The sequence below is a fragment of the Acinonyx jubatus genome, chromosome A2, assembly GCF_027475565.1.
Source record: "Acinonyx jubatus isolate Ajub_Pintada_27869175 chromosome A2, VMU_Ajub_asm_v1.0, whole genome shotgun sequence".
Lineage (NCBI taxonomy): Eukaryota > Metazoa > Chordata > Mammalia > Carnivora > Felidae > Acinonyx > Acinonyx jubatus.
In genome coordinates this window covers 113,864,988-113,880,924 of record NC_069383.1, presented here as the reverse complement: position 1 = coordinate 113,880,924, position 15,937 = coordinate 113,864,988, and the positions used below count along the sequence as shown (strand labels likewise).

At 42.7% G+C, this 15,937-nt stretch overlaps 1 protein-coding gene across 3 annotated transcripts in view; it reads right to left on the bottom strand.

Annotated features, from left to right (window-relative positions):
- Positions 1-15,937, bottom strand: part of VGLL4 (vestigial like family member 4) — a 166,590-nt gene that overhangs the window by 37,853 nt on the left and 112,800 nt on the right. For all 3 annotated transcript variants that reach the window (XM_053218941.1, XM_027042657.2, XM_027042656.2), the window contains one exon: positions 3,820-4,009. In XM_053218941.1, coding sequence (XP_053074916.1) covers positions 3,820-4,009 — 190 coding nt within the window. The remainder of the gene's footprint in view (positions 1-3,819; positions 4,010-15,937) is intronic.

Genomic DNA, 15,937 nt, shown 5'->3' with positions numbered 1-15,937 from the left:
TTTACATTTGAATTGCCATGAGCAGCTGGTGTCTATGATATTAGACAACTCAAATCTAAAGGCAATGACACCATACTAATACCTAGCACCCAGACTGTGGCTTCTAAATCCTATTCTCCACTAAAAGGAACCAGGGTCCCCTGGAGAAATGGTTGACTCCACGGCTGGCACAGGTAGGTTACAAGAGGATCATGTTTGCCAGAAAATAACAAAGTGCTTTATTCACCACATTCACAGCTATAAAACAGGAATCCAAGAGTCCATATGGGTAAGAGAGAAGGGAAAAGGGAGCTCTTCCTTAGCAGATCACATTTGAATATCAGGATCCTGGAAAAGAATTACTTCTTGGCATTTCCATGAAAGGAATCCCAGTAGCCATGCCCCTATACCTTACTTAATCCACTTCCTTTCTAAGAGATGCGGTATCTTTCAAATAAGACATTCATATTCTTAACATTTAAGAGACTATTTATTTATTTATTTCTCTGACTCACCATATCAACAAGAAAATTAATGAGGAGTTCAAATGAGTATCAAGGGTTAGAATAGGAGCCCAGGAATTCTCAATTTCCAAGTTCCAGAGACTAAGGAAACTCTCTTCTCTCTCCTCCTCTTCCCTGAATCAAATCAGATGAAATTTAGTCATTCTCTGTAGCTTTCTACTCTGGCTCAGAGACACTTAATCTCCTCCTTTCTACTGGAAAATATCTCAGTATGATGGTTGTAATGAAATGTAGCCAAGCTTGCATCTTTGAAACGCTCTTACTAGCTGTCAAAACTGTTTTTCAACAACACTACACTCCATGCCCAGAATTACTGTGATTTCTTTAGTGATAAAGTAAACAAAACACATTTTCACTACACAACATTAACACGTACTGAGAAGACAGAAAGCAAAAATCATTTTGTAATCTCCTTAAAGAGACAAATATACTAGACCATTCTTTTCCAAACAGGTATCAGTTTGTAATTTATTATAAAAAAAATTTCTTAGGTATATTAAATAAAAAGGAGGGAACAGGCCATAGATCCAAGAGAAAATGTTTCACCAAATCAAACAATAATAGTAAATATCCTACAACATGAAGAAGTAATAGATACAGCATCTTTCCAATCTGTGTACAAAATCTGTCATTCGGCTCTTGGAGGATACAAACAGAAACATTGTTACTATTGCTGAAACAAACAATTATCACAGATGAACAGAGAGGCCAGAATTAACTGATCGTACACTGACCACCTTTCTTCCGTAAGTCTAGGGAGGATGGCCCATGGGGCTGCTGCTATTTCTATATTCCTGAAACTCTGCATGATGACATCAACTGTTGAGTTGCACACGAAATCTAGCAATTCTGTTTACACTTTAAATTATTCGTAGTGTCCTCAATGTAATTATAACATAGTATGAATTATTTATAGTCACCTATACTTCAAGCTCATGTGTGCAACGACCCAAGGAATCACCAAGTCATTTTCTAACTGCCTTAACACTGTAATAATAATATTACTGATGACTCAGGCAGGGGGTGCTCCCCACTGGCCCCGCGCTACATTTACAACCATCCGGTGAGGGAACAACTACCATTACTTCCACTGAAAGATAAAGAAGCTGAAATTTAAGCCCAAGACATTCTGACTGAAATTCACACACACTCAGACATTAAATTCACCACAACAGTATTTTTATTCTCTATTGCTGTTATCAATATCAGAATAAGTGACTTATTAATAGTAAAAGTAATAGCTACTATCAACTGAGTGTCGCACTGCACCAGACTCCTTGCACATGGTGGTTCTCGAGCTCACAGCAGCCCTCACATGAACTGATATCATTGCCATTTTACAAAGAAGGATATTGGGCCCAGGTAAATTAAGTGACGGTCCAAGGAAGTGGCAGAAATTGAAATTTAAACCAAGGCATGTTTGCTCACAATATATACCGTTTCAGGGCCACTTCCCCTTTCCGTCCAAAAACAAAAACAAAAACAAACAAAAAAAAACCCCAAATGTCTATTTGGGTTTTAGGAAAGAGGAAAAGGAGAAGAAGAAATTCCTCGTAACAAAAGAAGGAACAGTTGAGCACCCAGGACCTAAATGACCAGCCTCTCCCTATCTGGGAGAGCTCATTGTTTTGCAGTGAGTGCCTTGTCTCTGGATTCCTGATTGTAGCAAATTCCAGGGCTCCAGACTGCAGCTCAGCCTCTGACTAACACTACAGTGATTTATTTGAGGATAAATACCTCTGTCAGTGTGTCTTATGACTGAACACAACAGTCCAAGCGGGATGGAATGCATGGAATGCCCAGGGCTGCTGGCGCTGAGGCAGCAGAGGGCTGCTGGCCTTATCGGCTACCTCTCACTGCCCAAGGTCTCCTCCAATGAGAAAACAGGAACTCTCTGAGCACTCATGTTCCTGCCAGAAACAGCAGCATCCTCAGAAATCAGAACTTGGGAAGCCAAGCATTTTGAATAATTATGTAACATTAATTCACACCCAGGGAAGGCGGGGGACGAGGAGGATCTTTTTACCTGGATATACAAAGCTACGCCTTCTAATAATCAGGCCTACCACCCCCTCTGACAAGCTCCCACACTCTGATAACGCCTAACGGCTACACAGTTGCCAGAGCAGACTCTCCGGGCAGCTGGCTGGTGTCTCCAAGTCCTGAAAACATGTGAAAAAAGCATTCGACCCCCTTTGTGGGGCATGCGTAGTAAGAAGAAAGGGCAAAGAGGAACCCACAACAAGGCGCACAGAAGCATAGCTGTTTTCCTAATGTGAATGTGGTCACGCTGCACACATTCAGAGAACTTTCATTTCAACCCCTCTGTGTTACAAGTCAGGAAACTGAGGCCCAGAGAGTTGAAGCAGCTTATGTGATGATCATAAACAGTGATGGTGGCTGACGGAGGACTGGTGCTCAAACAGCTACAACAGGCTCACATGCCAGAAGTGATGAGCAGCACGTTATCACAAACACAAAAAGCCATCTTTCCCACCTTAGGAAGGTCTTACGTTTTTACCGTGAGCACACAAGGTGAGAATTAATACATATACTGTCAAGAAGTCAACAGCAGCTTAACACGACCTCCCAATGCCTACGTCATTCACCTTACCGCGTCTCGTTCATTTAGCATCTCACATCATCACAAGAAGAAGGGTGAGTACTGTGCAATAGATATTCTGAGAGAGAGAGAGCACACTCACACAACTTTTATTACAGCTTACGGTTCCATTATTAGTGACTGTCACCAATCTCTTACTGTGCCTAATTTATCAATTAAACTTGCTCATAGATATGTATGTCTAGGAAAAAACAGAGCATATGCAGGGTATGGTACTGTCTGCATATCAGGCATTCACGGGGAGTCTTGGAACATATACCCCGCAGATGAGGGGGGACTACCGTACTTTTTCACATACAATTCTAGACTCCCAAGCAAAACATGTTACATAAGCCTGTCTAGGCGCTAACCTTTCCTTCCATTTCCCGGCCCATAAGACATTCACCAAAGATTGATTCTCCTAACAACCATCATCGGTACAGGCCAGACAAGGCAGTCTTCAGTCAACCACCCCCAAGATGCCGGAGGAGAAAGCTAACATCCGTGGGAGCACACACACAGGGTCAGGAGGAAGGAAAGAAGAGGTCACCTCTCCACAAGTGGTTACAATCGGTTCATCTCCTGCCTGGCAGGTAAGCATCGCTCATCTGTCACTTCACAGCTGGCACAAAGTTGCCAGAGAAACATGGCCCCAGCACAGAACGCACGGAAGCCAACCCCAGAAGACCCTCGCTTCAGAAAGAGGGAACTTACAGATGGGGGTTGAAGATGCGACTCATCTTGGAAGCATGGTCGTTTTCACAGTCCAGGCCATCGTCCCCTTGCTCCAGGCTGAACTTCCTCTTGCTGGGACTGATGGGTGGGGGGCCTGTGCGGTGACTGGTGAGGGCAGATGCCACAGGGAGGGTCTGCATCCTGGGTTCTCCCCTGAGAGCAGCTTCACCTACGCAAAGAGAGAGGTCGTCGTCATCAATGAGCAGAAAAAACGCCCCACCACAGCACCCCGCTTCCCCGCCCACCCCTTGCAAAAAGACTCCCGTGGAAAGTTTTGGCACATGACAGGCTGCCTGCCATTCTCAGAACACGGCCTGAGTGCAAGGTTAGCTGCCAAGCACAAGGCATTTTACATAAATGTGGTTTTCTACACAATAACTCATTCCCCTCTCCCAGCTTTACTGAGATGTAACTGACATACAACACTGCCAGTTTAAGGTGTACAACGTGTTGATTTGATACACTTATATATTGCTAACCCCTCCATCATGTCACATAATGACCATTTCTTCAATAACTCTTTAGGGTAGAGTTTAAAATTAAAAGTAACAAAGTAACAGAACAGTAAAAGTATTGACCACAAACCATCTCAAAAGTTAATTTAAAACAATAAAGGTCTTTTCAACCCCGTACCTGTAAGAGAATGACCTAACACAGGCTTCATTAGAACCTGAGTAGAAACTCACTTTTCTTGCCTGTTACATTTTTATTACATTTTTGGTATGTTATTTTTTTTTAAGAATGAGGAAAATTTATAGGTTCATAATTCACATATTTGCCCCAAAAGTTAAAAGAAATAAAAACACATTGTTTAATGAAAAAAAAACATTTCGTTCTTACAGAACACTAAAAATGGCACATTAAATATATTTTGGCTATTATCAGCACAAAGTTCCTGCATAGGATTTGACCTGCACAGGTGCAGTTCTCACACATTTTCAAAGCTGAACACTCAAATTAGAAATCACATTGTGACCTGACTCCAAATCTTGTTTTTCATTCCTGTAATTACAAAGGCTTTGCAGCAGGCAGTAACTCTGTGCTTCATTATTAACTAAAATAAGCATGACCCTTTATTATAGTAAAGGTTTTATATCTTCTAATGTTTATAAACAAGAGTAATAATTACTTGAAGAGAAAATTTCAAGTTTTCTAAGTCATATGGGTGAGGGGGGGGACCTAAGATTTTCACAAATAATAACCCTTTTGTTGTGCTATTCTTATTGGTCTCTAAGGCCTGACCAATTTTGTTTCCACTCGGTCACAATTTGAGAGAAATATTAGGATAAAGTCAACTTCATCTGAAACCTTGTGGTACCTAAGACAGGAAACCTTTGTTTGCCACCACTAATTTTCATATCATCACAGATGTGTGCACAGGCTTAACAGTCATTTGCTTCACACACATATGACAAATATGATTTTGTTAGGGAAAGGAGTGAGGGAAAAACCTCCTGAATGTTTACCAGGAAAAATAAAACTTTTGCCAATTGAGTCAGCAAGATATAAACTAGCAAATATACAGTGACCCCATAACACACCTCCAGGCAGGATTTCTTTTAGGGATTTTGGCCCCAAAGCAAACTGGAACTTTCCATTTTAAAGAAATAGCTAAAAAGAGGCCATAGTCTTCCCTGCCACATTCAGACATTCAGCAGGATTTTGTTTGTCCTCTACTTCCTATTTATGAATTTTTGATTGAAAGGAGCAGGCAAACAGGGGAGCCTGGGTGGCTCGGTTGGTTGAGCATCCAACTCTTGATTTTGGCTCAGATCATGATCCCAGGGTTGTTGAGACTGAGCCCCACATCAGGCTCTGCACTAAGTGTGGAGCCTGCTTAAGATTCTCTCTCTCCCTCTTCCCCTCTGCCTCTCTCCCCCCCGACTTGTGCTCGCTCACTCTCTAAAATAAAAAAAATAAAAAATTTTACAAAGCAAACAAAAAAGCCATGCTAACTAATATTTATACTGTGATAAATCAGAAAATATTCTTTCCAAATACACCCCCCTCTCTTGTACCCTCCTCCTCCACAGAAAGGGAAGGGGAATTTCCAATGTAAAACGTCAGTAGCCCAGCTAACTTTTGGAGCAGCCCTGATGACAACCCCCAGGAACTCAGCAATTGCAAATCAAGTCTCCTCAACATGGCACAGAGAGCCACCATGCCTGCCACCCTGTGTTTCTCCACATCCTTGGCAGGTTCTGTGGGGAGGAGTAGTCCAGCTCTGTGTGGACCCCTGGGCTTTGGGAACCATTTTATCAGATGCCAGATGTGGAACAACAGCAGTTGCCATGGAAACCTACCACCACAGCAACAAATTCAAATCCCCCCCCCAAAAAAAGTCACTCATCACAACACTAGAATACACTGCTAAGCAAAAAGCAAAACTCTTGCAGTAAGAACAACGTTCCCACTCTGCTCCCCAATTTCCATCTTAACATAAGCTTGTTTGTGTTTGTTGGCAGTCTACATTCATCCAACGAATGCCCCGCTTATCTTTAAGACCGAAATCGCTGGTGTCTGACACAGAGAGAAGAAAGTCTACAGGAATCCCTTGAAAACTGGGATTTCTAACCTGGAGGGTAAAGGACCCACAGAGGAACCACGGGTGGTTCTTCCCCCTGAGGGGCTGTGATGAAGCTATACCAAACTCCCTAGAGACAATGGGGACATGCATGCTGTTAGTGCTAGGAGGGGCCTTGTACACTTGGATTGCCTCAATGGACAGAGAAAACTGTGTGCCCAGACATGCAGGGAACTACGCAGGGTTAACAGGCTTAGTGCAAACAAGAACCCGTGCCCTCGGCCTATCAGAATGACATCTCCTTGTAAATGCTGTGCAAGGCCCACATGTGGCTTACAGCAGAGGAACTGAGGGTATAAGGGAAGGAATCCACAGTTAGAAGTGCAGAAACAGGTCTGGTCAGTGAGACACCTTCATTCATTTTTAGGCCCCCACTCAAGGACACTAGTCCAACTCCTTTTATCATAAAGTAGGATTTGCTACTATTATTGTATAAGTGGCAAAGGAAGGTTAAAATAATTTTAGTAAAATCAAGGAGAACACATAGTCTGAGAGTCAAGACACTGGCAGGACACTGTCACTTTATTTAGAACCGGGAGAATATGGGCACACGCTTCCCCTCGAAGTCCTGCCTCCAACAAGGGGCTGGACTATCTAACACCTAACTCTCCTGCAGCCCTCCGAATTAGCGACCCAACTCTGATCCACAGCCCTGTAATGGATCAAGTACGAACCAGCCAACATTTACTAAGCGATTACTCCTTGTTTAACACCAAACCAAGGCAGCAAAAGGCACAGTGTGTGTCTCAGGTGCCATAGGTTTAAAAAACTAAAAAGCGAACCCATAGTCAACTCAACTTGGAAACCACAAGATTAAACAAAGTTCACACAAATTTCTTCACTACAGACCTCTGTGTCCTCTAAATTTTTTTTTAACGTTTTTATTTATTTTTGAGACAGAGAGAGACAGAGCATGAATGGGGGGGGGGGGGGGCAGAGAGAGAAGGAGAGACAGAATCGGAAGCAGGCTCCAGGCTCTGAGACATCAGCCCAGAGCCCGACGCGGGGCTCGAACTCACAGACTGTGAGATCGTGACCTGAGCCGAAGTCGGATGCCCAACCGACTGAGCCACCCAGGCGCCCCAAGACCTCTGTGTCCTCTAAAGCACTTGTCTGTCTCCAAGCCAGAAACACGGCTCTGCCGATTTTACTCACCCCCACCCCCGTGCTCCTACACATTTCTGTAAACTCAGTCTTCCACAGCAGTGTTCTGGCTAGCTCAACCCACTGTAACCCCAAACGGCGGGGACTTGAAGGTCACTGATGAGATACCCTGCAGGCTGCTTCTCCATTTATAACCAACAAGTGGTCCCATGACCCTCCCGGCCTTTGCTCCTAGTATCCCCCTTTGTGAACTCTGAAATGTCAGCCCTAGAGGTTAAACTAGACTGGACACCACAGCACAAAGACCTCACTCTCTAACCCCAGGGCTTCTTCCTCCAATCTTCTTCTTACACTTAAATCCTACATATCAGGCAAAGGCCACTTAAAATGCCTCCTCCTGCAGACTGTCTTCCTTGACTCCTCAATCTTAAAGCTATCTCTCTTGGGTTGAGCATTCAGCTCTTCATTTCAGCTCAGGTCATGATCCCAGGGTTGTGGGATCAAGCCTCAAGTCGGGCTCCATGTTGAGCAAGGACCTTGCTTAAGATTCTCTCTCTCTCTCTCTCTCTCTCTCTCTGCCCCTCCCTGGCTCTCATGTGTACACGTGTGTGCATGCACACACACACACACACACCTCTCTCTCCAAAATAAAAATAAAGTCATCTCTTCTTCTGAATACCCATAGAAATTTATCCCTATGATACTTCCCTTCCTACCTTGTTTTATGCTCCTTGAAGCAGGAGACATTTAATTCATTTCATATACTCAAGAATGCAGAGCACAATACCTTCCACATACTAAATGGATGGTAAACATTGACTGAATGAATAAATGAGGCATGGCAATGGGGTGCCGAGGTGAGAGAGTTATAGGATATGTTACAGATCAAAGTTGTGAGAATAAAGAATATTAAAAGTTTTAGTTAAGATTATTAAAAAAAAAAACTCTCAGAACTCAGCAATAAAAAGAACTCAATTTAAAAATAGGAAAAGATCTATGGGGCACCAGGGTGGCTCAGTCAGTTGAGCATTCGACTCTGGCTCGGGTCATGATCTCGCAGTTGATGAGTTCAAGCCCTGCGTCAGGCTCTGTCCTGACAGCTCAGAGCCTGGAGCCTGCTTGGGATTCTGTGTCTCCCTCTCTCTCTGCCCCTCCCCCACTTATGCTCTATGTCTCAAAAATAAATAAACATTAAAAAAATTAAAAAATAAAAATAGGAAAAGACCTAAATAGACATTTCTCAAAGAAAGATATCTATCACCTCAAAGAAAGATGGCTATCATTAGCCATCACAAATCAAACACAAATAAAAACCACAATGAGACACCACTATACACACACCAGGAGGGCTCATCAGAAGACAGAAAGGAACAAGTGTTGACAAGAACGTGGGGCATTTGGAACCTTTGTGCACTGCTGGTATGAACACAAAATGGTGCGACTGCCATGGAAAACAATTTTGGGCAGTTCCCCAAATGGTTAAACATCGAGTTACCGCATGACCCAGCAATTTCACTTGGAGGCATACAACCAGGAGAAATTAAAACATATGTTCATATAAACACTTATACATGAATGTTCACAGCATTATTCATAATAGCCAAAAACCCAAATGTCCCCCAACTGACAAGTGGGTACAGAAAACATGTATATCCAGAAGATGGAACATTATTCAGCCATAAAAAGCAATGAAGTACGGATTCATGCTGCAACATGGATGAACCTAGAAAACAGTACGTTCAGTGAAGGCAGCCAGACACAAAGGGCTGCTACTGATTCCATTTACATGAAATGTCCAGAATAGGCAAATTAAAGACACAAAAAATAGATTAGGGCTGGAGGCTGCAAGGAGGAGCAATGGGAAGTGACTGCCAGGGAGTGGAGGGTTTCTTTTGGGAGTGATGAAAATGTTCTAACATGGATGGCGCGGGGCAGGGAAGGCTCAGTTGGTTAAGCTCTTTTGGGAGTGATGAAAATGTTCTAACATGGATTGGGGGGGGGGGGGCAGAGGCTGGGTGGCTCAGTGGGTTAAGCATCCACTTCAGCTCAGGTTATGATCTCACGATTCGTGGGTTCAAGTCCCGCACCCAGCTGTCCTGACAGCTCAGAGCCTGGAGCCTGCGCTTCAGATTCTGTGTCTCCCTCTCGCTGCCCCCCTGCCCACTCTCTCTCAAAAATAAATAGACATTTTAAAAAATGCTCTAAAATGGATTGTGGTGAAAGTTGCACAATCTGTGAATATACTCAAAACCAATGGGCTGTATATGCTAAATGGGTGAATTGTATTGGTATGTGAATATCTCTACTAAAGCTGTTACCCTCACCACTAAAAAATAAAAAAATATTTATAAGTAGATGACAAAAGACTCCAGTATCATTAGTTCCTTTCCTATCTCAAGTTTTTCACACTGAACTGTTCAGTGAGAACAAGCATCCATTAATTTTTCCTGGAATGAAAATAAACCTTGTGTTATTATAGCTACAGCTCTCTACAATGTTAAAGTTGGGTAATTTTTTAAAAAACTATTAATTTAAGCAAAAACAGGTCAGGTAGGCACTTGGATTCACCAAGGGAACCCTTCACCAAGGGTTCTATTAAGGTCCAGCTCAGCTTTTAATCAGACCGTGTGTGAGCTCCCCTTGCATGCTGAGGGCAAGTGCTGTGAAAAAGCAAATGACCTAACAGACTCTGACCACATGCAGGGAAGGAAAGAATACACAACAAAAGGAACTTAATCTGAGGTGTAAAAGACTTTTTGCGCTTGAATTAGCGTATATTCTAAATTTCACAATGATTTGGTAACTGAAAAAGAAAAGTATCTTTTTCAGAAATAAACAGGAGAAAGGAGATCCAAGGAACTCAGTGTTTTAAGTTTCTCAAGCTGGTCTCACTAGGATTGTCAACTTTAAAAATATATATATATATGATTGTAACAAAGGAAGTTTAGTTTTTAAAATGCATTTGGCCTCTTTATATAGGGATGGGTTACTAAGAAAATGCCCAACACATGCAAAGATTACGTAACTGCTGTTCTCAGTCCTGGTAGCAGTTCTAACATAGGGATCAAAAATATTCCTTAAATATGTCTTCCAACTGGAGATGAGCAAAGATTTTTGGCCCAAAATTTCATAAAAATCAGCATCTATTAATTTCAATGGGAAAAAAAAAGAGTTGAACAGAAAGATAAAGAAAACCACTTAGCTTTATGATGTGCCATATAATGATTCTGGTGAAATATCAGAAGAAAATTCTGCTTTCTAGTCAGAATACGGTGGAGGGAAAGCAAGGCATGGGGACAAGACCCAGGGACATGTGGCCTAGTTTCAGAATCCTGCACAGATTCTAAGACTCCTTACTTGCTACATTTTAATATAGCTGAGATTAAAGTTTGTCTTACATTCAATTAGCATATTTTCAAAAGCGAGACAGTTTCTTTCTTAGTGGGACGTGAAATAATGGTTGGTCTTAGACTGGATACAATATGGAACCAAACTGGAGGGCCTTCAAAACAGCACTGGTCTCATTAGCCTGTTTCTTCATTTGTAAAATAAAGTGATTTGATTATACCACCTTAATGGCTTAACTTTTGCTCTAAATGTCTCCTCCATTTTATGTAAGGGCTATCTTCCAATGTTAAGTCATACTTTAGCTGCCGATGAAGAAATACTCAACTTTTATAGGACACACCTTACACAATAGAAGAAAAAAGTGATTCCACTATGTATGCTTAACTAATTTACCTCATCCTTGAAGGGGATGTGATTAAAAATCAAGGAGACTTCCAATGCTCAGTGTTCAAGTTTCACTCACGTATTCAAATACCCTAAGAAAACTTTAAGTACGCTGAAACTGGAAATAACTATCATCTAATGCAGATTCGACCCTCATACAACGGGATGATGAAGGCCAAGCTCTTCAACATGGAGATGAGACAACTAATTTGGTTCAGTGACCATAAGGGATTCCAGGGAAAAGCAGAGGCAGCTTTGGAACCCGGGTCCCTCAGCTCCCGGTCACCGCATCGCTTCACCAGCTCTGTGAGCCAATCGCCACACAAGGATTTGTGACTGCATTCAAGACTGTGGCCTGCTTCGCGAGGAATTCATGAAAATCATGGTATTGACTATCATTTTATGGAGATTAGTCAAACAGCACACGGCTGAAATGACAGTGTCTTTGTGTTTACGGAGAAGGGGAAGGTATGAGTGTACTAAAAAAAGTTATCTTGCCCTTACCCTTAAAAAGGGCAGATTTTCCACAAAAATCTGTATTGCCTTCCATACTCAAAACCTTTCTTCCACAATTTATTTTTTTTCAACGTTTTTTAAATTTATTTATTTATTTTTGGGACAGAGAGAGACAGAGCACGAACGGGGGAGGGGCACAGAGAGAGGGAGACACAGAATCGGAAACAGGCTCCAGGCTCCGAGTCATCAGCCCAGAGCCTGACGCGGGGCTCGAACTCACGGACCGCGAGATCGTGACCTGGCTGAAGTCAGATGCTTAACCGACTGCGCCACCCAGGCGCCCCCTCTTCCACAATTTAAATCGTCGCTGTGTTTAAGACTTTAGGTTCTACTCGCTTCCCCATCCCTTTTATCATGTTTGAACCTAAATAAAAAAAAAAAAAAAAAAAAAAACACACCTTGGTTCCCACCCCCCACCAAAGCCTCTCGGCTACGTGGGACGGTCTCCTGCCTGACCACAGCCCAGGGGGAGCAGACTGACATCACCCTACTGGCGAGAGCCACGCAGATAAAACAACTGCTCTCCCCTCACGCTCAGGACCGTGCAGGGCAGCGGCCGCGGCATATTCATTTTCTTTCAAATAATACTTCTTTGTCTCAGGGACCAGCAGCTGGAGAGAAGACAGTGAAGTCAACCTCTTTCACACAGTTCAACTGGTGGCTCTCCCCATTCTGGTTCCCTTTTTTCTTTTTTTAAAGGAGGGCTGTTAGGCAACATGATGAAACCCGGGCGAGCCAGAAGAGATAAAAGACCGTGACGTAGCGTCTGCCAGCGGTGCAAGGATTACCAGCGATTCTACAGGGCAGTGACCACGCCCCCTCGCCCCCACCCCTTTCCCACAGCCGCTCTCAGCAGCCCCGAGCCGCAGCTGGAGACTTGCAGAGCCCCATGTCACATCTGGAGGCCAAACCTCAGCAAAAGGTTACTCGGATGCAGCCACCCAGGCGGGGGAGGCCGTGTGAGTGCAGACCCCCAGCTGAGCATCATTTGAGAGGGTCTGGGCTTTTCTTTAGGGCAACAAGGAGATTGTTGAGGAAAAAAGAAAAAAAAAAGAAAGAAAGAAAAAACCCTTACAGCATATTACTGACTGCTAATAATATAACTAAGGATTAACAAAACATAGTAAAATGTGGCGTTGCAACATACATATGCCTTCGTAGTCAGAATTTCAAATAATCCTGTAAATGTTACACTTTGTCAGAGGTTTCCTGTATCTTATGCCAAGTATATTTTATTTTTAAAGCATTTAAAAATGTGATTATTCCGGTTTTTCCTCACTACGGTCCCATAACGGAAGAAGGTTAAGAATGATTCCCTAACTGCAGCTAAGGAGATTAATGTGTCAAGAATTAAGTGAATTGCTTAGGTCATAAAGCTGATCCACAGAAGAACTGGAAGGATAAGCCAGGCATTCAGATTCCCCCATTTTCATATTCTTTTTAGATGAGCAGGATTCTTTACAGGTTAAGGAAAAGAAGTGGGAAGAAGACAGGTAAAGGGGAGAGTCCCTGCAGAGCAGGTGGGGGGTTCACCCAGATTACAATTCAGCAAGTCTGGCTGGCACCTCCTCCCAGACAATGCCAGTGTGGCTGGTATATCAGGGTGGAGGATGTCCACAACTCTTAATGGTTTTGTTTTATTATTTTATTTTATTTCACTTTACTATTTTAATTTTTATTTTAGAGAGAGGCATGAGTACGGGTAAGGAGGAAAGGGAGGGAGAGGGAGAGAGAAAGAGAATCTTAGGCAGACTCCATGCTCAGTGAGGAGCCCTACATAGGGCTCAATCCCTCCACCCTGGGATCATGACCTGAGCCAAAATCAAGAGTGGGACCCTCAACCAATTGAGCCACCCAAGCTCCCCTACAATCCTTAATGGTTTTAAACATCTGTAATTCCATAGGGATTAGAGCAGAAAGGGTTAAAAAAAGAACCCCAGGGGAATAGTAAAATGTCTGGAATTCTCAATCTCCATTCTGAACAGACAATAAAATGTTTAGGAAAGGTTAATCTAAATATCAAAAAGTACTAACTAGCTTAAGATATATTAAAGTCAATTAAAAATTATTATATTCACACCCATATGTTGCTATTCATTTAACAAGTTTTATACCACTTAAAATAATTTTGTTGTGTTTGTTGTTAAAAAAAAGAAAAGAAAGAAAACCCACGCACTATCATTTGCTCTACTGAATTCAATTTACAAGTTAACTGTACCTTCTTCATGGATTACGCAATACTGGAACCTGGGGGAAATTATCACAAAGTAAGAGAAGTGAAATTAATGTCTTATTATACATGTCACTTCAGCTCAAAGAAAAACTCAGTTATCTAACAATGACATAATTAGGGAAGATCAGCAGAGCTCAGTTCCAAGTTGGGTTTTGGCTTTCTAAATCATAATTGGGACTCAAAAAGATCAAACAATTGACCACGTCCTCCGTTTCCTGAGCCAGACCAACGACCACACCAGCTTCTATTCTACTCTTGGTCCTCCAATCCTAGGCTAGGGCTCTGCAGGGAGTCCAGAGTCAATCAGGAAGCTAGCTGAGTTTCAGAGTGTGAGCCCTGCTTTCCTGTACCGGTGAGGCCGGAAGGGCTGTGTCTGCCCGGATATTAGAACATCGATACAATGTGTCACGTGTCCTCACAAATCCCTATCTGAGGTCCTGGCACCAACGCATGACCCCAGAGGCAGCTCAAGAAACTTTGAGTGCCAGGCATACAAAACCCTCCTAATGGAAAAGGCCCTGTTTTTAACAGCAGAAATTCTTCACTGTATTTACCAGAAAATCCACTTTGGTGACATGTTACTGTTAATGAGGAGAATTATGGAAGTAAAGTTTTTACAGATGGTATTAGAATCAGGCTCAATTTCCTCCATGGTAGAGCTCATACATGCTTAGAAGGAATCGCTGAACAAAGTAAAGCAAAAAAAAAGGCTTGCTCTGCAGCAGCTGGGTGGCTCCATTGGTTGTGCAGGCGGCCGACTTTGCCTCAGGTCATGAATTTGTAAATTTGTAAACCCATGAGTCTGTGGGTTCAAGCCCAGTGTTGGGCTCTGTGCTGACAGCTTGGAGTATGGAGCCTGCTTCGGATTGTGTCTCCCACTCTCTCTGCCCCTCTCCCTCCCTCCCTCCCTCTCTCTCTCTCTCAAAAATAAATAAACATTAAAAAAAACTTTTTTAAAGGCTTGTTCTAACCTCTTCAACAGTTGAACTGCCTCATGAGGGACGTACATTAAAATAGAGAAATTAAGCTGTGGGAAAATAGTAAACATAAGTGGTTAATGTAAGCGGGTAAAAATTCCCAAAGAAACTCTCTGTTTAAGCCCTTTAAAATGCAACAGGTTAAACATCGAAGATAGTATGTTAATAGCTGCATTTTCAAAACATTCTTTACTTGAAGGGAATTCTGGAGGGTTTGACTGGGGCAGGGGCTCTGGGAGGGTTAAGTCTTAGAATCAGTCACTGACCACTAAGGAAGGGAAAAAAAAAAAAAAAGACAATTCTGGGAGGGAAAGGTGGGACTGGAAAATTAAACTTGTGCTTCCTCTGATTTCCCATAATCTTTGGAATGGACTCATCACAGTCTGCCTATAGAAGAGTTTACTCATGCCCAGCTCTCTTTGCAACATCAAGCACAGGGCCACGAGTGTCTCGCTTCTTCCGGTCTGTACCCCTGACCACACTAGCCATGTGCAGAGAGACTCAGTAGAAGTGGGCTTTGGAATCAGAAAAAGGTATGATCTTAGCAATGTCTCTTCACTTCTCTTGAACCCCCATTTCTTTTTTATTTTTCAATATATGAAATTTATTGTCAAATTGGTTTCCATACAACACCCAGTGCTCATCCCAACAGGTGCCCTCCTCAATACCCATCACCCACCCTCCCCTCCCTCCAACCCCCCATCAACCCTCAGTTTGTTCTCAGTTTTTAAGAGTCTCTTATGCTTTGGCTCTCTCCCACTCTAACTTTTTTTTTTCCTTCCCCTCCCCCATGGGTTTCTATTAAGTTTCTCAGGATCCACATAAGAGTGAACACATATGGTATCTGTCTTTCTCTGTATGGCTTATTTCACTCAGCATCACAGTCTCCAGTTCCATCCACGTTGCTACAAAGGGCCATATTTCATTCTTTCTCATTGCCACATAGTACTC